The sequence below is a fragment of the Myiozetetes cayanensis genome, unplaced genomic scaffold, assembly GCF_022539395.1.
Source record: "Myiozetetes cayanensis isolate MyiCay16 unplaced genomic scaffold, myiCay2020 scf13, whole genome shotgun sequence".
NCBI lineage: Eukaryota > Metazoa > Chordata > Aves > Passeriformes > Tyrannidae > Myiozetetes > Myiozetetes cayanensis.
In genome coordinates this window covers 23,550,536-23,575,821 of record NW_026086937.1, presented here as the reverse complement: position 1 = coordinate 23,575,821, position 25,286 = coordinate 23,550,536, and the positions used below count along the sequence as shown (strand labels likewise).

The following is a 25,286-nucleotide window of genomic DNA, read 5'->3' as shown; positions in this document are numbered from 1 at the left end:
GGGAAAACAGTAAAAATAAAGTATGCTGATGACAGAGATTGGCTGATATCTATACCAAGGTTCAGATTTATCCTTTAGCGAAAAGTCTAACCAGAACAAAATTAGTGTTCTTAGACAGCTATACCCTGTACTAGTCCAGAAACACTAAGAAAATATTTCACTATTTTCTAATAGAGGAGGATTTTGGCTGGAACCTAGTGAGGGTGCTAAACTTTTAACCTAGAGATAAAATAAATAATCAACAAGCTCTCACAATTTGGTGGTAAAGCAGAAGACATAATATGGGTATGAGAGTTAGTCTGTTTTAACTTGTTTTCACTACTTAAGTGCCCTAAGATCAGTTGGTAACCATTTAGGAAAAATGCTAAAAGATGAGGTCCAAAACAAAGTAGCTTGTAGCTATTTAAAAGTACATAGTATCTGAACTCCGAGTTGAAACTAGCCCTTTCCTGTATTTTTTTTTTTTTTGCTGTGGTTTTTTGTTTGTTTGTTTTGTTTTTTTAAAACATATACATTTGAAGTTGTGTGAAAGTAGGAGCGATTACTAGTTACAGTCTGTAATGACAAAAGTGTATCAAACAAGTACTGGAGTTCTGCATGCTCACAGAAGACTCTATGGAAAATAGTAAAATACTCTTTTCAAGACAGCTAAACAGTTTTACTTTTCCTCCCTTTGCCTATATTCATACTGGAGAATAGGCACATTGCTTCTTTTTAAACCTAGCTGGAGAGAACCAAGAACATGTAAAGGTATGAGACTTACCTACCTGCCTGAAAATTTGGGTTAGCATGCAAATTTTGTTACGTTAATACAACAAGGAGAGATGCTGAATCAGATGAAAACCTGCATGTTTTGGGTTAACAAATATAGCTAGTAAAGAAAGAAAACCTGTAAAAATCATTCTGTCCTAGCCTCTGTAACTCATACTATGGTCAAGTGCTTACCCACAGCCTCAGGAAAGTGAAAGGTATGACATCTATACCAAATTCTATGTAGCTTATTCTCAATAAAATGACCTTTATGTAATTATCTGCCACTATTTCCTCCACAATTGCTGCAGGCAGTATTTGCAGAAAAGCGGAGATCCCTTTTCTTCTCTTGCAATAGTATCACTTGATTCATCAAGCAGTTTTCTGCTCTGAACGGAACGTACTCAAAGCAGTAACTGAATCCAAGCACTATACTCAAACATCACTATTCAGAAAAATCACAGGGTGGCTTAGATTGCAACTCAAGTATTGAAACTCCATTTGCCTTTATAAAGCATATAATCTAAGGTGTTCCTTTGATGGTGACAACTCAGAGCAACTCTTAGGAGTTTAGAAGCAATTTTTACATTTACATCTTTATTTTACGTACAAGATAAAAAACCCCAAAAAATCATAATGACAGACTACTAACTCAGTCTTTGGAATTAAAAATAATTCCAAAAGCTCATTTGTAGAACATACTCAAACTCCACAAAAGAGAATGCCAATAGCCAAAGACTACTCAGAGGTCATGAAAAGCAGAAATAAACTCCAAACAACCAGAACACCGGTGGTTTTAACCACCCGAGTAACTGAAGGGGCTCCATCAAATCAGACAGGACTTTTCTGTTCTCAGCTGTTCTCTCAGATACACTAATTACTTTGTTGGCAGGTATCATATAGCTTAGTACAACCTTCAGTAAGTTTTTATTTGGCTTTGGAACATGGAAACAATTGTCTAATAGAAGAAAAAGATACTAGTAGTTGTTTTCTTAATGATAACTAAGACATTCTGTTGAATGTCAGCACATTTTCACACAAGTAATGATGTAGCTTGACTAGCCAAAGAAATGTGTCTCTTTTCTGTGGAATTTTAACTTGGTGAGTGGAAATAATGAAACAAAAAGACAAATCTTTCCTTCATAATCACAAAGTATTTCTCCAGCTTATCTCTAAATATCAGAATCTGAACTAGAAAACCTTTATGCAAAAAAACTCCCCAAAAAACAACTTCAGTCAGGTTTAGCTCTGTTTTCTTGATCTTTTGTCAACTCTCCAGGGATAAATCAGTCAGTGGGGTTCATGCTGTCTTCCATCATTCATGCCCTTTTGATTCTCTCTCTAACAGAGCACACTTTTCTCCATAGCTAAGATGCTGGCTCCCCAAAAACTGCATCAGCTTGTTAAGTTACATATTTTTAATTTCTTTCTCACTTCTTCCATTAGCTCACTGTTTCTCCAAATAGTAGACATCTTCCCTTTATTTTCTCAGTCCTTTTCCCTTTCCTATACTTGCAATTCATCATATAATCAGCTGGCTGGTAGTCTTAGGACATAAGAAGAGGTGAAAGGCATTACAAGCAAAGTTAGATTCCATTTCTCTTCTGCCAAGAGCACTTCCCAGATATAGCAACCTCTGCTTCCAATTCAAAGTCGGAGCATTAGGGTGAAGGCAGCAAAATGTTAGGTAAATGCATATCAGAAGACCAGAATCAAATGGAAAGAAAGGAACAGACAAGAATATTCAACTAATACTCAACTGAGATTCTTCAGTGCTATTTATTAGTTTGCAGTAAATGAACATGAGCAGCTTACCAAATTCCTCCTCCAGAAATCATGCAGCATGTAGATCAGCATTCCGTAAAGACGTATGTATGGAAGTGAAAAACACGTAGTTTTTCCACTACAAGTGGAAAAGCAGTACAAAAAAACTGTTAGAAAGTTGGCAGCTATTAAAATAATTTGTTTAATTTATTGTACAAGGACTAACTGATTCACTGGCATGTGAGTAGGTTATAATCTACTTTGAATATAGCACAGTCTTACTGTTCAAAGTGTCTACTGAAATTACCAGACAGTGTATTATCAATACATGCCTGTGATTCTAGCATTTTATCCAAACAAAAAACTCCTCACTTTTATAAAAATCATTGGAATTCTTCTAAGAGAAGTAAAATATTAAAAGAAAGTGTTTTACGAACTGAAGTATTTCCTTTTTATTAACTCCTGTAAAGTAATCAACAGAGGAACTCCCTGCTGCACCTGTGTATTATTCAGAAATAGTACAAAATATTTTAAAATTTTTAACTAAATACCATCTTTGGAAATAGCCTGAAAAAGTAAGAATTCCTTACAAAGTGTCACTGGCCACCTATTCTGAAACAAACAATCCACATCATCTGTTTATCAGGCAACATTGAGACAGAAACATGAAACTAATTCATTTCTAAAAGGTTTTGTCTGAAGGAGAAAACACACACACTATGTACCTTTTATTACCTTTTCACCTCTAGAAAGAGATGAAATGCTTACAAGTTAGAACGTATGAATATGCATTTCTGTTTTGAGGGACTTTTATGTATTCTTTAGCATTGTACGTAACAGGTAACCTGTTGAAGAAATGAACACTGGAAAAATTTCAGGAGTTTGTGCACTTCTAAATTAAGATTTAGGAGCAAATTAGTTTTTATAATTTATTTGAAGCATTTATATTTTGAGCACAAAGACAGCAAAACTGAAATTTAGTATGGGACATGTAACTTGAAGAGTAGTATTATCTAAAATATTAAACATTTACTGAAAATACAACAGGATGAAGCTATAAATCAATCAGAGCCTTAATTTCATTAATTTTGTTTTGTTTCACTTCGCTTGCTGAAGGCTTTTTGGTAGCAAAGGCTCCTGCTGCAAGTTCCCTCTTCTTGTTCTGAATTTTCAGAATATTTTCCTCCACTGAATCCTTCACAATGAACTGAAATAAAAACAAACAAGCAAGCAAACAAAAACACACTGAAATGAAGATGTTAAATGGTTTTTAAATAAAAGTTTAGGATGAAAAATTAAGGTATTTTGGAAAAAAATGCTAAGCAGCCTAAAGTACAGTTACATTATTTAGTAAGTAAAACATAAAGAAAAGGGCTGGAAAGCAGTTGAAGGAAAAAGTTTGGCGTTTTTTAACTTTTTTTTTTTTTTAATTAATTGGAGGATATCTCTTTCTTCTTTGCTACTTATACTAGAAGAGAACTTGGCTTCAATTTCCAAATAATACTTTTGTGATTGGATATTAACAAGACAGACCAGCTGCTCTTCCACAGCTAATCAAGCTGCTATGACAATGGCAGAAGTGTTCCATATACTTTCAAGATAATGAACTGTTAATAGCCAGGCTAAGCAACAGCAAACTAACCCATCTCAGTCACTCCAAATAGCTCAACAGGGACATCTGATTTCTAATATTAAAATCTTACAATCCAAAGCCCACACTTCAACAGTCACACCACAATTTATGTTTACTGGTGAGAGTATGATGTCACAATTATTTTTATAACATAGGAAAGTTTTGAAAATATTTATTCATAACCAGAAAACTGTTGGGATCATCTCTCAACTTGCCTTAGTAATAATAACATTATGCTTCTGACCCAGCCTGTGACACCTGTCAAAACACTGGTCTTCTGCAGCAGGATTCCAAGCCTAGCAGTTGCAGCAACGAACAAGTTAAATAACCTCACTTCAAAGTACCTAATAATATGCACATGGAATCACAAAGCAAATATTGTACCATCACCTCTTGAATAAATATTGCTTGCAGATTAATTACTCCGAACCTAATGTCTCACTCCTTAAGAATCCCACTGTAAAGAAAGTTTTGAGAACTTCCAGTTATATATTCATAACAAGCAAGAACTTCAGGTAAATGCTTTAAAAACAAAGTTTGTCAGGAGTCTCAAAGACATGAAAACAATCCTGTTATTTTAATTCTGAAATAAACAGTGCATATATTAACTGCCTCAGTACCCTTTTCCTGATAGCAAAATCTAAACCAGCTGAACTCAGGTAGTTACTTAGAAGTAAACTAAGGCCCTGGACTGTTAAGTAAACCCACTTACTCTTTCACTAGTATATACAATAATCACCATGTTACGTAAACAAAAAACTTTGCTGAACACAAAATGAGAGTGTATCTGTTCCTACTTATGCTTAGGATTTAACACTAAGGATTTGTGAAATGCCAAGTCTGTGCATTTTTCGAGCATGTTTTTTCTATCTAAAGGTACAGTACAACTAGTTCTCACAGAGTAGATAATTAGATCTACCTAAACTGTAATAATGTTCTGTCTCTGATAAGCAAGTCTCATTGAACGGACTCACCTTGCCATGTCATCCACATACTGCAAGTTACCTAAGAACTCTGAATGACTCATTTTAGATTCTAAGAAACTCCAATGCCTACACACAAGCAGAGACATCAAGTTGCAAGATAAAAGCCAGACAAGTCTTGTTTCTCCAATCTATGGTAGTGATCAAAAGTATAACAAATTATATGTCTGTCAATGCAAGACGAACATTCCTGGCAAGCTATGTATGGCAAGTCATTGTAATATTAATCTAACTGTATGAACAAGATGATGTCTGGAGGAAACACCTGGTCCAAACATGCAGAAGCATGTTCCATTCTATCTTTGCTGTAGTTGAGGAAAACCAAAATGTGCTACTTTCACTCTTCTCTCATCAATCCTGCAAAGGAAAAATGAATTGCAATACCTCTATCCCTTTCCGCAATCTCATACAAAGGATACTGTATTTTACGTGGGAAAATACAAAGAAACTTGAGCCTTAGAGAAACATCGGCATACTTATGATACTTTTACATTAAAGGTTTGTATTTCTTCCTAAAGGTAAGAATTCAGCAGCTATGATTGTATTTAAAGAAGTAAACAAATAATTCAAAAAAAGCGGGGGAAGGGAGAAAGTAATCTATGGCTGGATAAATATTCCTCCCTTGCACTGTCATATTACACCTCTCAGAGAAGGAATGCAGACCTCTAAGCTACAGTGCTACAACAAATTCACAGAATTTGAAAAACTGGTTACTCTACTGGCTCAAGGTATTTCTGCTTTTTAATTCCTACTATTGCTACTAATGCACTTCAAGGAATGCTAATGTGTGACTGGATCTCATTTGGCATTGACTATTCAAAAGGGAGGTCATAAAGAATCATGTGGTCCCACTACACCTCCATCAAATACAAGTAGTCAACCACTGCCACTTGGGATGGTTACCATCACAGGATGGTTACCAGCAGGATGAGAAGATGCTGTTCAATGGTCTATAAAGGCTGCAATTTTATTTGGCTCTGGTTTGTGAGGTATAACTATATACTGTAGATGACTCAGCGTTAACAAGGCTCAGCTTTCTTTCTTACAACCGCTTGCTGCAATACTCAATGCATTATACCTCATTTATTATCTTCACAGAAAATTGAAATTCTCTTGCTGTTTCCACAAATATTCAGAGAATTGTTAAAAAAGTGAAGTGGTTGGACTAGATGGTGGGGTGGTCATGTAGGTCCCTTCCAGCTGAACACATCAATGCAACACACAGAGAAACAACGTGGGTAAAGATGCACTGCGATTCAGGAAAAAACTTCTCCGTACTCTTACTAAAATGTAATCCCTTTAGTTTATTAAATAAATAGCTTTTGTCTTCATGCTATTATTATCACTAAAGTGATGTCCAAGGTAGTACTTTTTGTTTACTATTGGTACAGATGCCCAAGTCCAAAGATACACCATTACTTTCATTTACTTTGGTTTTGTTTTTTAAGTGCAGAATTTGTCTCGGTTTCCAACTGCCAAAAAACTAGGACATCAGAGGAATAAACAGTGGTGGAGGAAGTGAACAGAAAAACTTTGATTTTGTACAACAACACAACACATGAACCAATTTTGTTAAGAATACCATTTTGCTATCAATAAATGTAATTTACATTTTTATTCCTTACAAGTAGTTTTGTGTTCCTGAGTGCTTTAATGAAAGGAAAAAAATTCCGAAGTTTAAATATTACTAGTCTCCTAAGACTACAAAAAGTAACCTCAGAGTAATGTCTTTATTTATAAATAAATTCACAATAACATCAGAAGAGACTAGAGCAGACAAACACTGCATTAAGTATATACTTATATATTCCTGAAATTCCACTTCATGGCTTTTGAAGTTAACAGAAAACCACATTCAAAAATATTGAAAAATATTTAAAAAATATTGAACCACATTCAAAACCACTGAAGTACAGAAAACCACACTCAAAAATATAAGAAAGAAATAAAGAAGGAACAGATAGCATATACTACACTGTAAGGTGTCACACCACTCTTTTGGTAGTCCTACTAGCCTTCTTTCCATTCACAGTAAATAAATGGACAACACAAAAATATAGTGTTAAAACAAAAAATCTCAGGGAAACAAATGAAGAAAAGTCCTACTTGCCCTTTAACGAATACTCATCAGTATAATTTATTCTCGAGGGGCTTTCCTTCTACCTCTTAGGAAAACACCAAAGGAGCTTCACCTAGATTAAGCCAGATCATTATGAACAACCCATTACTCACAGGATCCATTAAAAACACTCGGGAAGCTGCTGTCAGATTTAATCCAACTCCACCCGCTTTCAGAGACAAAAGCATTATAGTTGCAGACCCTGCTTGGTTGCTTTGGAAACACCGAACTGCTTCCACTCTTTTCTTCTGTGCCATTGACCCATCCAAACGAGTAAAGGCAAACCCTGATTCTCTAAAGAGAAAGTAAAAAAGTTCAACTTAACAAGCCATTTTCTGTGACAACAGGAAATAAGTACATTAAAATCCTGACCTCTACTTTGAAGTGTGTATTTAAAATTCTATTTTCTTTGACAGAACTAAGACACTGTAAAAACACGTTTATTAAAAATAACAGTAGTTCTACTTACTTCAAGGGATTTTCTATCAGGGACAGGAAAGTTGTGAATTGAGAAACAACCAGACATTTAGCAGCTGGATTATCCCTCCGCAGTTCTATCAAAGCATGCATAAGAGCATTTATCTGAAATCAAATGAAGCATTTATCTGAAATTAAATGAACTTAGATTCTATTCCTACAGGCGGCTTTGATAAAGTTCGTATCAACTGAGAGAAATCCCTCTTCAATTAATATCTTTTAAATGAACTAATCTTGAATTCTGTGGGTAGGGTTTCTTTTAATTTCCACAGGAAACCAAGGGTTGAGCATTTTTAATGGACACAAACCACAGGGTGATATTGAGGATGTTTTGGTCACAACCTGTTTTTCAGACATACTTCCCACAGGAATCAGCAAGTCCCATATCTCCAGGGTATATGGAAAATAGGAACAAAGTACTGGAACTCCAAAAAATAAGGCTTAAGCTAAGGACAGCCACAAGGCAAGTGCTTTACTATAGCAATAGTCGGGAAGTGAGAAAGGCTTTCCCTACAAATACTCAGGCAAATAAGCTAGGCAAGACCCTTGGCTGGGGATGACAGAAAAAGGACACACCAGCAGCACTCTTAAACCAGCATGAGAATAAAAGGAACAAGGAATTGGATTTGAGGCAGAAGAACACTGCCAGTTTTCTCATGTAAGGTTTAGTTGTGATGAGATAAAGAACCACTAACTAGAGAATGCAAGTAACAGCACCAGGTAACAAAACAAATAAAAAAAAAAAAATCTGAATTTATTCTAGAGCATAATGTCCTAAATTAGTTCTTAGGTCTCCACGGAAAGATTTTTAGGGCATAGATTTGTAACCAGCATTTGAAAGAACAATTTCTTCATTTAAAGTAACATACAGAAAAGCAATCTCAAAACAAAAAGGTCAAAATCTAAGCAGGAAGATTTAATTTCTGGCAGCAAATGTACAACGAGAGTTAGGCAAAAAAAATGATGCGGCAGACCTTGACAAACAGGTCTGCAAAGTAAAACAACAGTATCTCACTAGTTTATCTGACAAGTGTTATATGATGCCCATTTAGTTTTCCCTTCTAGAGGAAAATATATATTCTTTATACAAGATTTAAGAAGGAAGGATTTATTTAGATTTTGTTTCCAAAAGTAAATTAAGAGCTGGAAAAGTTTCAGTGGTTATAAAATTGCTCTATCTTCAGAAACTGAAAAAAAAGGCAAAGCCCTTTACTGAAGTTTTATTTAATTAATACACATCTATGTACTGAACAACGACCAGCATCAAATTGCAACTCGTCTTCCTTCCATCTTGTTTCTCTGCTGCAAAATCTAGCTGTGGTGGGATTTTATTACACGCTTTCTTCTGTGCTGGTTATAGACGTGCTGGGCAGACTTTTAAATAAGAATTTAAAGTATGTTTTCCACATGTATAATATATTCAGCATATTTACATAACAAGGATAGAGTATGTCCTACAAAATCATAATGAAAGCCCAATAAAACGCAATAGAATGTACCTTTGAACTGGATATCCACTCCTGATCAGGCTTCTTTCCACTACTGGAGTCTATTTCTTCTTCTAGAGGACATTCCACCAAGTGCTCTACTTGAAGTTCATTCCTACAGAGAGGGCACTTGGCATTTGGCTAAAAAAAAAAAGCCCCAAAACATTACAAGAAACATATTAAATCAAATTATTTATAGTGAATACTAAAGAACACCTTTATAATTATTATACTGATGTTCATGTAAAACATGATTCATTCTTGTAACACACTCATTTCTGACACGACAGTCGCAATATTTTATATTTGACAACATTAACATGACATAAACACTACCTGTTTTAAAAACACTCAGCCTTCATTAAAAGTGGTCTTCTTTTGGAGCACATTTATACTTGAAATAAGTAGCTCAATATTTTAAGGCAAGCAAATACTTGGGCTATGGGGGGATAGACTATTTAAAATATCAGAAAAATAATCCATCTTTCAATGATTATCTTTCTTAGTTACAAACAAAGAATGACCTTTTACCCTTTTTCTTCAAAGCCTGCATAGAAATAACAGCAGTCTGATGAAATATGCTTTGTCAGGACAAAAACACGGTATCTTCTCTTTTTCCCCAGCAGACATGAGAAACGAGACATAATTTAACACCAAAAGCTTTTTTCTCTGAAGTATATATACTCTGGATAAAGCAAAATTTATATTATAGCACTTTCATAGGACTAACTCACAAAATTTAACAAAAGACTGTGAGCACTGTACAAATACAGAACTTTGTGAAGCAAAAATGACAGACACGAAAAACCTTTGCCAACAGAGCAACCCTTTAAAAGTAGCTAGTTCTGTTTATATAGCAATCAGGCCACAGACCCAAGGCATCTTTAGACAGGCTACAAAGCAGACCTACAAACCATGGGAATATTGGGGGCTGCTAATATGGACTGAACTGCCAGCCAACTAAAGAGGCCGGCAGTCACAGTCTGAATACATTAATTTATTGCAACAATAAAGCTATCCTTTCAGGAGAGAGAATCTTAACACAAACACATCTGAAATAACAGTCTCCCAAATGTAGTGAACCAATGAACCATTCCTGATTTGGCACCAATCCAAAAATCCTCCAGTGACAAGACAAAATAAATGAATTCCATTAAATCTGAAAAAGGTTTTCTGGAAAAAAAAAATCCTATCAGTGCTGATAAAGACTTTTCTTTCTTTTTAAATACAAGGCTCACATCTTTCTGCATCCCTTCTCCACTTTAGCAATTATAAACAAAACACAAAACGCAGCTGAACAATGCCAGCAGAAACACCAAACACTTTCAGTAAAAGCATATGAAAATGACCAAAAATGTCTCAGAATCAACACCTAAAAGAAGAAAAAGCATTTTAATTTGTATCTGGCAAGCTTTTACAAGAATGTAGTTAATACACAAAGACATTAGATTACTGTAGAGGTTTTACAGCTTTATTGGGACTTTTGCATAGGATCTTCACTTATTTGCACAACTCTGAATTTAACCTTAGCAGAAGATTGAAATGAAGGTGGTGTTAACTACTAAAAAGTTTTTCCAAAGTCGGTAAATACTTTTAGGTTAACAACAGAAAGATAAAATGATCTTCAAGTTCACAGTACAACAAAAGGCCAAACTTTTCACTCAGCAGTTTTGTGTTTGCAGTTTCACCTCTCACTGCTCACTGATGGCTTAATGCTGTCATTTGTATTAATAATGGAAACTCCAGGCATCTTGCCTGGAAGAATCCTGTTTGAACCCAAGCTGTTTTGGAGAGAGGGTATGCAGTTTGCTGGCTTCCTTTGTTTTTAAGGTGATGCCTAAAAGTACTTCCCTGAGCTATTTACTAGGAGAGAGTTGCTTTATAACTATTCAGGCACACGATTACCCAACTAAGACGCAGTATTAACAAAAATACCTATCATGTGGAAACACTGAATTCCCCCACTCTGGAATTTAGATGTGTGCCAGTGTGGAAACTGACAGATGCAGATTAACAAAGATGGCCACCACTCACAGCTGAAGTGCGAAGACAGATTTATTCCATCATTTGCAGGAACACATACACACTACTGAGTCCAAACTCAGCAGGGGCAAAAAGGACGAGGAAGGCCCCAGCCTTGCCTTACATACCAAAGCCTAATGCGTGTGAAAAGGGTCATCAGCCTGTATTTTCACAATTCTGAACTCTCTATCCCCATTCCCCCCAAGTCTGTGGGAAAGAATGCTTTTAAGTCTTTAACAACATTGTTATCTTCCTTGAGAGAATTCCATTTCTTTCAAGAGACAGAAAACAACCCAAAGGAAACACAGGGCATGAAAATTCCCACACTGAAACACTACTCTTAGCACTCTCAGCTGCAAAGGTATCTTGAGTGAAAACAGCTAAAGAAAAACACCTCCTCATCAAATCTTCTGCTTGCAACCCCTCTTCAGTCAGTGTTCAACACAGTCAGTGTTTTGGCTGGAAGCTGCAAAAACTTCCTTGGGAATTGGTTTAAATCAGGAATCATTTTGAGAGTAAGAAAGGCTTATTCATTCACTGTTTTAGAAACTCATGATAGTTCAAAAGAGCAGAAGTTACACCCATCTCTGTTTAGACTTCACTACTATGAAGGTAGGAACACCATGGGTTTGGACAAAGACACTAGTTCTGGAGATTCCACAGTCCTTTCCAGGCGAAACATAGTAAGTAACTTGACTGTAAAGTCAAGTAATGCACTATAATAATTCCATCACATCATATCCCAATTTATTTCTCTGCATGTTAAAAACACCAGAAGGTTCAGCAGGGGCGCCAGCTCTGACACAGACACATCAAGAATCTCTGCATTGGAAAAAGCACTCTGCAAGTGCTCTTCCCTTAAAGAATAATTTCACAACACTAGTTTCCCTTAAATTTTTCAGAAACCCTGGAGTGGGATATCTGCATCAGAACCTTGCGTATCTGGCAATGGAATAAAGTCAATCTACAAGCCAGACAGACAACACTTCCCACCTCTGTCTTGTTCACTGCTTATGCACAAGAAGGAACTAATCTGTTCCCTGCTGTCTCCTAATAAAGAACACCTAGGTTTAGGCTGGCAGTTGCAGCTCTACTCTGGCTAGGAGGAGGTAGAACAATTCCAGAGAGTAAGTGCAGTAGCACTCAATACATATGGTAAGACTTCCATAGGGAAGGGCAAACAAGAAAGAAAAGCATAGCTTAGAAGCACAGAAGAAAAATAAATACTATGGTTTTCAAAAAAGCAATCAAAAGATGCTCATCCACAAGCTTATTCTGGATAGAGTGTCCAGAGAGGGTCATAAAGATGACCCTCTAACAAGGCAGCTATTTCACTGTGGAGCCCCTGGTGGTCTAGTGGTAAGGGCGCGGCGCTATCACCTCCGAGACCCGGGTTCGATTCCCGGTCAGGGCCACTCCCGGGCAGGTGGGGCTCGTTAGCCCTTAAAGGCAACCCACCTACGTCCTAAGGACCTCACTGCCACTGTCCAAGCTTGCTTGGCCCCGGCAGATGAATCTTAGGATTAAAGGGTGGGCTCAGTTCCGCGCACACTGTGTCTCACCTAAAAAATCCAATGCGCAGGCTGGAAGGTGTAAAGACCTTCCCCGGATCTTTGCTCGCGAAGACTGGCCATTATTATTATTTCACTGTAGAAGTTCATCAGTTTTTAAGCACAATATACACATATATCACACCACACACAAGCAGTGAAGAAGCATCCAGCTATATGGAGGCATACATTGCTGCACACTTTGACCCTAGGGACAAAGTAAGGTGACAACTATGGAATAGGTCTTCGAAAATACTGATGGACCTTACCTTACCACTGATCAGTTTGACAGCTACTCTCTCCACAGTTTGACTTCAGGCCAATAGTTTTTATAAGTCAGCTGATAACTAGGTTTACACTGTTTACCATGACTTAAAAGAACAATAGCTAGATGGCCTCCTGGTGATACTAGTTCATTGCTTTCAAATAGCTATTACAATTAATTGTAACCATAGAGCAACCAACCTGTTCATTTCTGAGGACTTCAAAAATACATGGTTTACAAAACACATGTGCACAGTGTGTTATCACAGGAAGAGTCAATGATTCCAAGCAAACTGCGCATTCTTCATCTGAACCAGAGCTCAGAACCAACTTCATTTTACTCACTAATCTCACATGCAGTTCTTCAGGAGTTCTACTATCTGGAAATATAGAAACATACTTAAACCCAGAGATTTCCATACAGAAACACTCTGAGCTCTCATGCATCAAAAACGTTCCATTGATCAAAATGCAACTAGAACAGTTTATACACAATGAGGATATAGCTTACAATGTATAAAAACACAAGATGCCCCACACTACAGAAAATTTTGACCTACTAATTCAAAACACATTTTGAGTAATCTTACTTGAAAAAATAGTAATTTGAATTCAAAGAACCTCAACTGTATGCAATGGTAAGTATAAGTGCAACACAATACCTAAGGAGAACAAGCAATTTTCATGTGGCAGCTGTTCAAGCAGCAAAAATCTTACAAACATGACACTATTTACAGTCAAGATTGCTTCTTTTAAAGTAAAGAAATTAAATTCATACTTACTAGCCATTAATTAATTTCTAAATAATTATGGAACAATTATCAAATAATTTCTCCATCCTGTAATTTTAAGGAAGATAAACAGCAACCTTCTGAAAAAGGTTCTGACCATATCACACCTATGCCAATGGCATCTCAAAACAGGTTTTTCCTAAATATTACATTTGCAAATTCTCAGTTTTAGAGTATTTCCAACAGACTGTTCTTTCTTCTGAAAGAAACACATGTAAATTTTTAACACTATGCAGCTGTACCGTTCTGGCTTGTCAAAAATAAAACTTCGCTCTCCTTTCAGTCCTCTGTGTTCACCTTTCCTTACAGCTGTGACAAAGTCAACAGTGTCCTATTCTGCTGAAGAGACAATGGTTCTGCTGACACAGCTACCACTTTACAAGCCATTCCCCAAATCTCCTCTACATCTTCTCTCCTGAGGCAAAGAAAAAAATCTGCTGTAAAAGCACTTCTGTAAATTATTACAACAACAGACATGCTGCTTTTTAACAAGCCTTCTGCATTTGATTCTGCAGAGGTCCTCTCTGGTCATTTCTGTATGGGCTGTCAAAGCTTATTAACTCCTGCTTCTGGCCTTCATAACTACTCATACTTCATTATTTCATTCATATGTGAGAATGTGCTCGATATCACCTTCTCAAACATATTCAAACCTATTACGCCACCAAAAAAAAAAAAAAAGTAACTAAAGGAAGTTGAAAGTTCAATAATCCATGCTGAAAAGAGGATGGCTAAAGCTACAAAGCTTGGAAAACACAAATATATTTCTGTTCTTGAATACAAAGTGACAGTTCTTGTTCTTAAAAAACACAGGAACCAAAAGTATTCACTCACCATTTGAAAAACTAGAAGAGGTATTTATACAAAGATGAGGATGACAACAAATCTGTCTTAATCTGAGTAGAACTCCAAGGATGTCAGCATAATGAGCTAGTACATTCCCTTCATTGAAAAATCTGAGTAAGAGTTTTATGGTTAGTGTGAAATACTACAGCCTGAAATAACAGATGACATTACATGATAAGAGTTTAGCTGTTACAATGATGTTCTGATTCTTCACCTTTCTGTCTGACTACCTTTTCTCAAATCCTCTTCTTAAACAAGGCACAAAATGCTATCAGTAGCATGTTCTACTAGAAGAAATGTTAATACATGGTGACGAAAGTTTTAAGGCCATTCTTTACATATTTGGTATCTCTTTCCAGTTCTCACAAGACAGAACTTCTAAATATAGTTCTGTAACACTCTCTGCTTCACTCTTCAGAATTGAACAGATGCTAAAATAATTTGCAGTTATTAGCCTACAATATACAAACTGACGCACTTGGCTACTACAGTTAACATAATCAAAACTTCTGAAATATAACTTTGTGGTATCAAATTTCAACCTTCAGGATAAAGAAAACCTCTGACTTACCTGCTAATAGTAGCTTTGCCCTCATTCTTCACAGACTGGTAGATTTGTCTCTCCTCCTCTGTAAGCGTAACATACTGAATAAGTACTTTACGTTCTGGTAAATCCAAAATCGGTGCTCCTTTAACTTGACTTGTTTTAGATCTTCTAAGGGTAATACTCTTAATCAGAGACTGTAAACGCCTAAAAATATATATAGACAATATATTACTCAAGTGGTGTTGGGTGTGGGGTTTATTTTTTTCTTCTTTTTTTTCTTCAGTTTACTGCATAAATTCATTTTTTGTACATATTTCAAGCCCAGTAGTACAATATAACTCATTAATCTGAAATATAAACATTTTTAATTATTTGATATTTACTAATTTGAAGTAAAAAAACTGAAATAAGAACTGATGATATATAGGCATTTCAAGTTTAAATGTGAAACACTAATTTGTCACATTGCCCAAGCACTGCTAGTTATACTCATTCACAAACCCTTTGGGAACATTTCATACCAAAGTCCTCCTGGAGCTCCCATTGTGACTGGATGTTGAATTGTTCTGTGCCACCACTCTCGATCAGCAAAAGGTTTCAGTTTTAAGAAGGAAATAAGAGACCACAAATCTTTTACATAATTCTGAATAGGAGTGCCTAAACAGAAAATGAAGACAGTAAAACCTCAAAGAAACTAAAACTCACAAATTTTTACCAAAGAGAAAATTGTGTGCTTTCTCCTAATCTCAAAACTAGGTTGACATGTCATTAAGTATAATATTATTTTTTTAAAATACATAAGAGCGAGAAAACCACAGCTCTCAGTGTCAGGAATACTTGGTTGTTATCTTTCTGTTTCAGTTTCACCAGCAGTGGTCATGATCTTTAAATTACATTTTTAGGATCATATGCTTGCATGGTCTGTGCCAATTTTTATGATACCTAATACATTTTATAAAGTTACTGAGGTTGGGATAAGTATGCATCAGTGTGAGCTTCTAACCAAACCTAACTTGCTAACTTCATAAATAGGTCTGTTTTTATTTGTACTTCCACCAAACTTGTGCATCAAAAGTTATTTTGAATTTTCTCTGTAATCACTGAATGGGTCAGGCTAGAAGGAACCACAGTAGGTCACCTAGTCCCACCTCCCTGCTCAAGCAGAGTCAATCCAGAGCACACGGCACAGGATTGTGTCCAGACAGTTCTGGCATATCCCCATGAGGGAGACTCCACACCCTTTGTGATCTCTTCTCCAGTGCTCGGTCACTGCACAGGAAAGAAGTTCTTCCTTATGTTCAGGTGGAACTTCCTGGGCATCAGTTTCTGACCTTCCCTCTTGTTCTATTGCTGGGCACCCCTGAGCAGAGCCTGGTCCATCCTCTGACCCCTCCCTATAGACACTGACAGACATGGATGAGGTCCCCTCTCAGTGTCTCTTACTGAAGCTGAACAGCCCCAGCTCTCTCCCCAGCCTTTCCAATCCCTTCATCATTTCCATAGCCTCCACTGGAGCCACTCAGGGAGCTCCATGTCCCTCCTGTCCTGAAGAGCCCAGACCTGGACACAGTACTCCAGCTGTGCCTCACCAGGGTTGAGCAGAGGGGCAGGATCCCTTCCCTGACCTGCTGGCAATGCTCTTCGCAATGCAACCCAGGATCCCACTGGCCCTCTTGGACCCCAGGATACACTGCTGGCTCATGGACAGCTGCTGGCTGTCCACCAGCACTCCCAAGTCCTTCTCCACAGAGCTGCTCTCCAGCAGGTCACCCCCAGCTTGTGCCGGTTATGGCATGGGGTTATTCCTCCCCGAGTGCAGGACCATGCACTTGCCCTTGTTGAACTTGTGGCGTTCTTCCCTGCCCATCTCTCCAACATGTCGAGGTCCCTCTGAAGGGCTGCACAGCCCTGGGGAACCAGCCACTCCTCCAGCTTTGTGTCATCAGCAAACTTGTTGAGAAGGAATCTGCCCCTTTATCCAAGTCACTGATGAACAAGTTAAACAACACTGGGCCCAACACTGACCCCTGGGGGACAACACTAATGACAGGCCTCCAACTAGACCCTGTGCCACTGGTTATGACTCCCTGGGATCTGCCATTCAGACAGTTCTCAATCCACCTTAATAACTGAATAAAACAAAAAAATAAACACAAACACCACCCCACAAAACCCCCAAACAAATAAGCAAAACCAAGCAAAAAACCCACAACAAAACAAAAAAACCAACCAAGCCAACAAAATCAAAAACCACTAAATGAAGACACAATCCCTGCTCAAAGACAACATTCCAAATGAACCTGAGATAGGCAGACATGAACTATTTCCAAAAAAAAAAAAAAAGCCAAAATGGAAACACCATGTGGGAAACAAGATGGTGCTGTACTAAGGTAATTTGCACTGCATTTCCACTGGCGGCAGCAAATCGTTTACCTGTAAGTACCCATCTTCTGTGTCCCTCCAGATTTAAGGCAGCTTTAGTCTGCTGAGCATTTGGGTTTCGTATAGCATGCCCCTCATCCAACACAATTCTCAGCCACTTGACTTTGTGTAAAGGGCTATTACCTCTGATCTGAAAAAGAGTATTTTTTTTTTTAATCTTTGACTCAAATTAAAACACCTCTTTTTCAATTTGGATAAAGTAAGATATTATTACAACAACCCCACATTTAAAAATGGATAGTATTTATCTGCATCTTGTTTATTTATCTGCACAGAAAGGCAAAACTAAGAGTAAGGTCTTCCTGCTTTTAGACGTATTGATTCCTGGAAAATGTTACTGATCTCCTCATACTTGAGCTAAAGTAAAAACAACCTAAGGCTGAAAAGAAGCGTTTCGGTATGGAAAATGGATCAGAGAGCAAATCAGAAGTCATATATCATATTTAAAGATGTAATCTTCAGGCTTTTAAAAATGGTTGTAATTCCTATATAGATAACTTTACAAATACATCTCATGCAATGAGCTACTTGGTTGAAGCCCATGTGCAACAAGAACTATGAAATTAAACTTTTATATGCTCCATACTCTTCAAATTTGATAGGGCAACACAGAAATGGGAACTTCATGCCACCAAGATCTTGGGAGATTTGCATACTTGACACCCTTTTCTATCCTTAAAAAGTCCTTTCCTTAAGCTGTCATAATTGCAATCAAATAATTTTCTGTAGAGGAGCAGTTAATAAAAAACTCTCTCTGTTACCACACTGAATACATAAGAAAGTATGTAAAAGCAAAATCACAGCTATACTTTTTTGACTGCCTACCAGAACAGCACTTGAATATGCTATCATTAGCCCAAACACTGTGAGTCTTAAATAGTAAGGAACCTTCAAACACCTTCTCATTTACTTACCCCATAGTCAGTAGCTAAAATGCTGTATGTTGTCAATACAACGTCTTGTTCTGAAAGAACTGATGGGTCTTTGCTACGCTCAGAACCGTAATAAACATAAATCTTTACATTAAAATCTTGGTGGATATGTTGTTCAAACTGATCCTGAAAGAAAAGTTGTCAAAAGTAATCAAAAACATACTGTGTTACTAAATGATTGCTAGAATTATTCTTCTTGTAAATTGTTATTATTAGTAGTATTATTCTTGTAAGTCGCCTTATCTAAAACACACTTTCTCTAGCTCTGTGACATTCTACATCCACTTACATAACAAAAGCAATTTGAATTTGGGTTGCTTTTTACATCTCTACCCAGGTGTGAAGAGGGACCAGAAGTAGTCACCTCAATCATTAGTAACAGACACTGTATCACATTGTGGTAACTCTAGCTTTACTTCTTACAGTGTACTGGTTTACATCCTGATGAAATATGTACTTCAAAATGCACTGTTCCTTACAAACTGTAATGGAAGAGCTTTTATGTTCTTTTTCACTTTCTACCTTAAACATCCCTTTGTTTATTCTTTCACTGTTTTGTTTTTTTTTTCTACTTCTTCTTATTACTGGGTTAACTACCTAAGGTGTTTTTAGCATAAAAAAATTACGTTTGAAAAAAAATAAAATATTAATTGTAAAACCAGTGTTTATATTTCCTATATTTGTTCTGTGAAAGACTCAGTATACAGTAACCTTGAGAGATAATAAAAATCACAATTTTATTTCTGAAGCACCAGGCTCAAGTTTTCTTTTAAAATACTTAATTTGCCTTGAATTGACAAAAAGTACTTTGTTTACACTATCTGATGTTTCTCAGTTATATGACTTTCATGTTTCACCTACAAAGATTAAACTAATGTTCTAACCACAGACAGCAAAATCTTCCAAATGAAATATAAGTTGCGAGTTAAAGATATCTCCTTAATGTTTGTATTCAAAATGTCATGAAAACAAAAAATTTAACTAATGCAGAGACAGAGCTAGAAGGGTCCTTCAGCCTTTTCACTACAGCAGACTTAATCCCACAAATCACCACCAGTATCACCAAATTACTGAACTCCTCTAGTAAATCAACAGTCACATGCATTATCAATGAAATACAGTAATACTTTATTCTGAGCATGTAACAAAAAGGACCGGTCTCCTCTCCCTTCCTCAGCTCGTTTAAAGAGGTAAATTGCACAAGTTCCAGAAGTGACAAAGTGTATCAGCCTAGTCAAAAGCAGAAAATGGAAAGAGAGCTCACTACTGATGGAACTGCACTCTCGTTGCAATACTAGTCCAGTTTTTTATTTCTATCAAATCAATCTCCCTTGTGAAAGCAGTTCTCTTTCATAAAAAGGATAACCACGACCTTTTACTATAATTAAGGACTACAGGGAGTGCTATTTCTACAGCATCATAATCAATACAGATTACATTTACATATTAAAAAGGCTTAGCACTTACAATCCAGTTGCTTAGGACAGACAGTGGGCACACAATCAGTGTTGCTCTGGGGCCATCATCAGAATATTTCTTCTCAACTGACTGAACACTAGCAGTACCTGAGAAAACAGAAGCCATTTAGTGGTGAAACAGTTCACTTTAAAGCAAAGTAGAAGTAACGGATTCCTGAAGTTCTTCACCTGAAGAGCATTAAAACAATTTAAAAAGACATAAGCTTCATTTATTAAATATGTGTAATATTTAAGCTTAAAAACCTCAGAAACTATCTGTTCAGCCCTTTGTTACCTTTTCTCCTTCTTTGTCTTTTTAAACAAGCAGATGAAGGTAGAAGAACAGATGCAAAGCCTGAATCTTCTTGGTTAACACAAGAAGTTGCTGTAAAAAGCCAGACAAAACAGATTTTTCACACCACGCAGAGCATAGGTCTATATTTATTTTTATGACACGATTCATAAAAGTCAAACTTGTTAGTCAAAGTATTTCGCCTCTCAAATATAATAATATAGAGTCTCTTGTGTTGGAAGGAACACATAAAGATTATCAAGTCCAACTCCCTGTTCCTCACAGGACTGCCTAAACTGAACCATACGGCTAAAAGATTCTCCAGATATTCCTTGACCTCTGATATGAATGTGTGCAGAAATATAGTATATTATACATCTCTTCGAAGTCACAAATCTTCAGAGGAATGCAGTTTACCAGTCAATAAAAAAAATATATAGTTTAGCACAGGTTTCACTTCAAGTGCTTTAAATCTAAACTTAACTGCTTACTCCAGAGTACCTGCAGACCTTAATACTTTTTTCCATGCAAGACGTTAGTTCAACAAATGACATAATATTACCTCCCTCCTCATGATCACATTTCAGGTATTTGCCACAAAAGATGGACAAAAGATGTTTTTCCAACCCTAGTGCCCTCACAACAAGTCTTATGTCCAATTCTAAAAATCTTAGCAATTCTGGTTTTCATCATCCATTTGACCCTGCTCACAACTTGTTACACCACCACTCACTCAGTAAAGAAAACAAACTACAACTGGATTAAATATTTAGGACTAAAATATTGCTTTCCCATTCAGCAATTTCTAAAATTTTCTGCTTAAAATTCTGGTTAAATAAAAACCAAACAAATAGGAAAAAAAAAAAACAACAAAACACCAACAAGAGAAAAAACTCAAGTATTTTAGTTAATTCCTTTTCCGATTAATTAGAAATCCTTTCCAGTTTGGTTTCGAAAGAAAGACACCAGGTGTCACAGTGACCAATTAAAAAAAAAAAAAACCAACCCACAAAAAAGTTCTTGCAACTTACTTTCTGTTCGTTGCAATTGCTGTTCTTCAGACTCTTCCAAGTCACTGCTTCCCAAATATCTGGGTTTCTTAGCTTTATCTCTAAGATATTATTATTAAGAAAGAAAAAATGAAAACAGAACAAAACAAACCCACAAGTCTCCTATTGCTTGAATTTACACATTAAATCTCACAAGTAGAAAGCAAATGAATTTCATATTGCAAATAAGATACCGTGATTTGAAAAGTTTGAGAAAGGGAAAGCACAGGACACAGAGCTGCAGGGTGAATGATACTCATAAAACTTGCTACAGATTATCACTAAAGTTCACATCAATTATAAGACGCTATTGTGGTGGGAAGGTTCAGACACATTCATAAGCTTCACAACTTCATCAGATCACAGGTGTCTCTGTCAGAAGCATGCCTACAAAGTATTTCTTAACCCCTTGAAAACCCAACTGATTCTAAAAGGAAGATTACTTCATAGCCAGTTTTTTAGATGCCATATATAGATGTTATTAGGCACCTTTACTTCTGAAGGAGATATACAAGCATGCAGTAACAAGTCACACAGAACGGGTTAAACGGGTTAATATGTTCCAAAGTGCAACTCAAATACAGAACACTTATGATAAATATAAGCAGAAGCATAGAATACTGTAAGGTGAGGAAGATAACAAGTACATATTTTAGACTAAGATTAATTATAACCAAGTACCACTTTAATTTTACTCAAAACCTATGTAGCAAACCAACAAGACTATTCCAGCTATATACCTTTTAGGAAGACAACTCGAGTATTTCAACGGAGTAGTTCCAAACTTTTTTACATTAGAAACACCAGGCTCCATCACATTGCTAGAGTCTTCATAAAGAAGAAATTGGTATTTATGAAAAATATACATAGTCTTTAGCTTGGTTATCAAACTAACTTTAGCATAACTTGATTAAGAACAAGTACAAACTTCCACTAAAACAACCTTTAGCTGTTTAAAAATACTTAGTACTGCATGGGACAAATGTTACTTACTGTCATCACAAATGAAAAAATACTCTTAAAACAGTCTTAAATATCTAAAAAGTCATAAAATGTGTACTGACTGGGTTTGCAGGTAGTCAAAACCAAACAGTCAAGAAAATAGGAGAAAGCAAATGTAAGCATTGTACAGTTAACAGTAAGGGTAAAGTTTTAAATAACACTAAATTGTAAAGGTTTTTTACAGGTCACACCTGTAAATACTGATATCTACATTGCCTAAAACTAATAACAGCAACATAAACAGAAAAAATGTGACAATATCACAGACTGCAGAGGACATGTTATTTTGTTTTGTTGGGGTTTTTTTAAGGTCTTCTATTATGAAGTAAACAAAAAGTCACCTCTGCACCCTGACAAAAATAGCACATCAGAAGCAAACACACCAAAAAAAGGCATTAGAACAGAGCTGATATCAAAACTGGAAGCAACATTTCTCGCAGAAATAGTTTTGCTATAACTCAGGTAAGTAAATTCATTCCCAAATTCCAGATTTAAACTTCAGTAAATATAAGTATAAATATATTTGTAGAACTAAAGGAAAGGTTTGATGCAATCCTGAAGATGACAAAATTTGCAAAGATTCAAGAAATAGGTATCAATTTAAGGTACAATAGAATGAGAAATGGGAGCAGGAGAGTATAAGGCTTTGAAGGACATTATCATCACTTTTTCATATTAAATAATAGTAGAAACAGGCTCTTCCCTCACTGCTGTAAATAGTATCTTGTTAAAATGCTCAAAGCTTTGGGGAAAAAAAAATCTTGCATGCTGCTAGCCATATCAGCTGTGGTAAACGCTATCATTTTCTGGTGCTACTCATATTGACCCCCGTTAAAAGTATGCATTTTCTCCCTTCCAGAGAACTGACAAAAATAACTTTCAGCAGAGGCAGTTCATACTAATGTGTTGTCTCCTTATTGGTCCCTTTTATTTCTCGTATGCTACCAGTTAGGTCATCAATATTCAAGTTTGTTGCATGGGAGGACAGCGAGCAAAAGTTACTGCAAGAAAACTTCAAGCCCCATACCTTTCTTCAGTCATTTTCAGGAGCACGATGAGTTATAAAACATACTAACAGCACCTGTAATTTTTATATATGTCTATAAATTCTCCTAATACCACCTGAAAACTAGAGGTGTGATAAAATCCTTCTGAATACTTGCAATTGCCTCATTACCTTAAAATATTTCCAAAAAAAGTGACTTAATATAGAACCCAATTACAATTTAACTACTGATGTTTACTGTTTAAATAAACAAGATTTTAACAAATGCATAAGTGCTCCTGTTTTACTTGCAAGGAAGGAAAAAGCAAAAAGATCTCAGAATCCATTTCCTGAATGTGGGAACTTTCCTAGCAAGGTGCAATTTTATCACAAGGCACTTAATCTTCTCATGTGTCAACTGAAACACTTTAAAGGTACATTTTATTTACTTCTCCAAGATAGTTTGTGAAGCATTTGTGAAGACTAGCACTGATCACAGACAAAGAGTGCCGCAGATAATAACATTAATTATCATGCAAACATTACTAGACTAGTAGATTAGTTTGTTGTCACCTTTACAAAGTCTGCGTCCAACGCTGCTCATGCTGTTAGTACCAGATTCCTATTGAGGAATGGAAACTTTTATTCTTTAGTGTAGCAACTAGAAATAATGCCAACATTATTATACTAATTGGACCATCAATTAATTACTGCTCTGAAACATGAAAGACTTGCCCAGTGGCAAGTCAGTCACTCAAAGGTACTGACAAACTTCTTTTTTTCAGCAGCCACATACAGAGTTTAAATGAAACCGTGGAGAAGCAGAGGAGAGAAACTCAGTCTACACAGCTGTCCTAAAACACAGAACACACTGATAACATTTCCCAGTTTAACATTCTGAGGTCAAACACAAAGTATTATTTTGTTAAAGTTAGACAAGTATGGTAAAATAAAACAAAACCCCCAGCCTTAACACTGTCAGGGAATATTGCATAAAACATCAACTAATTCTAGAATTTAGTTTATTTCACCATCTTGAAAACCATGTCATAATGAAAGCAAAAAGCGCTTAACTATACTAACTAAGCAGAGTTTGTACATTAATGGCCAGTCTTTGCGAGCGAAGATCCGGGGAAGGTCTTTACACCTTCCAGCCTGCGCATTGGATTTTTTAGGTGAGACACAGTGTGCGCGGAACTGAGCCCACCCTTTAATCCTAAGGTTCATCTGCCGGGGCCAAGCGAGCTTGGACGGTGGCAGTAAGTAGTTTCCCCTCCTCTCCTCATTTCAAGTATTTGGCAAAAATATAAACTGAGATTGATTGATTTATTTACTTTACATCAAGACCCTCTGCTTGCTTTGGTTGTTTCAGGTACTTCCTCGAAACCACACAGGAATTATGCATGCACATTCCCAGAAAAAATACCACTTCTATCTGTGCAGCCACAATTTACCTACAGGAGAAATGTATAAGAAACTTCTGGAAAGACATTTATGTCATCAGAAATTCTTCCTTAGAGTAGATGTAAGCATACACTCCTAAGATAACAGCCTACAGTTCAATTAAACACTCTGAAGTAACATAGTCCACCTACCTTCAATTCATCTACCCAAACTCCTCTTGTTTGGCATATGTGAATAAGTTTTTCTACAAAATGTATAAAAACTTCACCATACTGGATACAGGTATTTTTAACTGCTATTTCAACCATTAAAACTATTTTCCTTTCATCTCACCTCATAAAATTTATCACTTGCGATCTTTTCAACAGGAAGGGGCTTGCCATCTTGAAAATTTGTGAGAATCAATGCAATAGTAGTAAGTGTTTTACCCTGCATAATAGAAAAGAACATCATCTTTTCTACAGATGAAAACAAACCAAAGGATCAATCA

General features: G+C 36.4%; 1 protein-coding gene across 15 annotated transcripts in view; it reads right to left on the bottom strand.

The window, feature by feature from the left end:
• Window positions 1-25,286, bottom strand: part of HLTF (helicase like transcription factor) — a 45,678-nt gene that overhangs the window by 15,295 nt on the left and 5,097 nt on the right. For 2 of the 15 annotated variants that reach the window (XM_050308776.1, XM_050308775.1), the window contains exons 8-23: window positions 25,130-25,225; window positions 23,966-24,014; window positions 22,146-22,233; window positions 21,388-21,467; window positions 20,360-20,449; window positions 20,075-20,172; window positions 18,590-18,733; window positions 17,667-17,805; window positions 15,755-15,890; window positions 15,258-15,437; window positions 14,675-14,796; window positions 13,251-13,429; window positions 9,226-9,354; window positions 7,719-7,831; window positions 7,363-7,543; window positions 2,566-2,653 (exon numbers count right to left, since the gene is read on the bottom strand). In XM_050308776.1, coding sequence (XP_050164733.1) covers window positions 2,585-2,653; window positions 7,363-7,543; window positions 7,719-7,831; window positions 9,226-9,354; window positions 13,251-13,429; window positions 14,675-14,796; window positions 15,258-15,437; window positions 15,755-15,890; window positions 17,667-17,805; window positions 18,590-18,733; window positions 20,075-20,172; window positions 20,360-20,449; window positions 21,388-21,467; window positions 22,146-22,233; window positions 23,966-24,014; window positions 25,130-25,225 — 1,893 coding nt within the window. In that variant the 3' untranslated portion in view covers window positions 2,566-2,584. Of the gene's footprint in view, window positions 1-1,627; window positions 4,605-4,956; window positions 7,544-7,718; window positions 7,832-9,224; window positions 9,355-13,250; window positions 13,430-14,674; window positions 14,797-15,257; window positions 15,438-15,754; window positions 15,891-17,666; window positions 17,806-18,589; window positions 18,734-20,074; window positions 20,173-20,359; window positions 20,450-21,387; window positions 21,468-22,145; window positions 22,234-23,965; window positions 24,015-25,129; window positions 25,226-25,286 lie in introns of those variants that run through there. The other 13 variants (XM_050308773.1, XM_050308774.1, XM_050308771.1 and 10 more) reach the window with 12 other exon arrangements.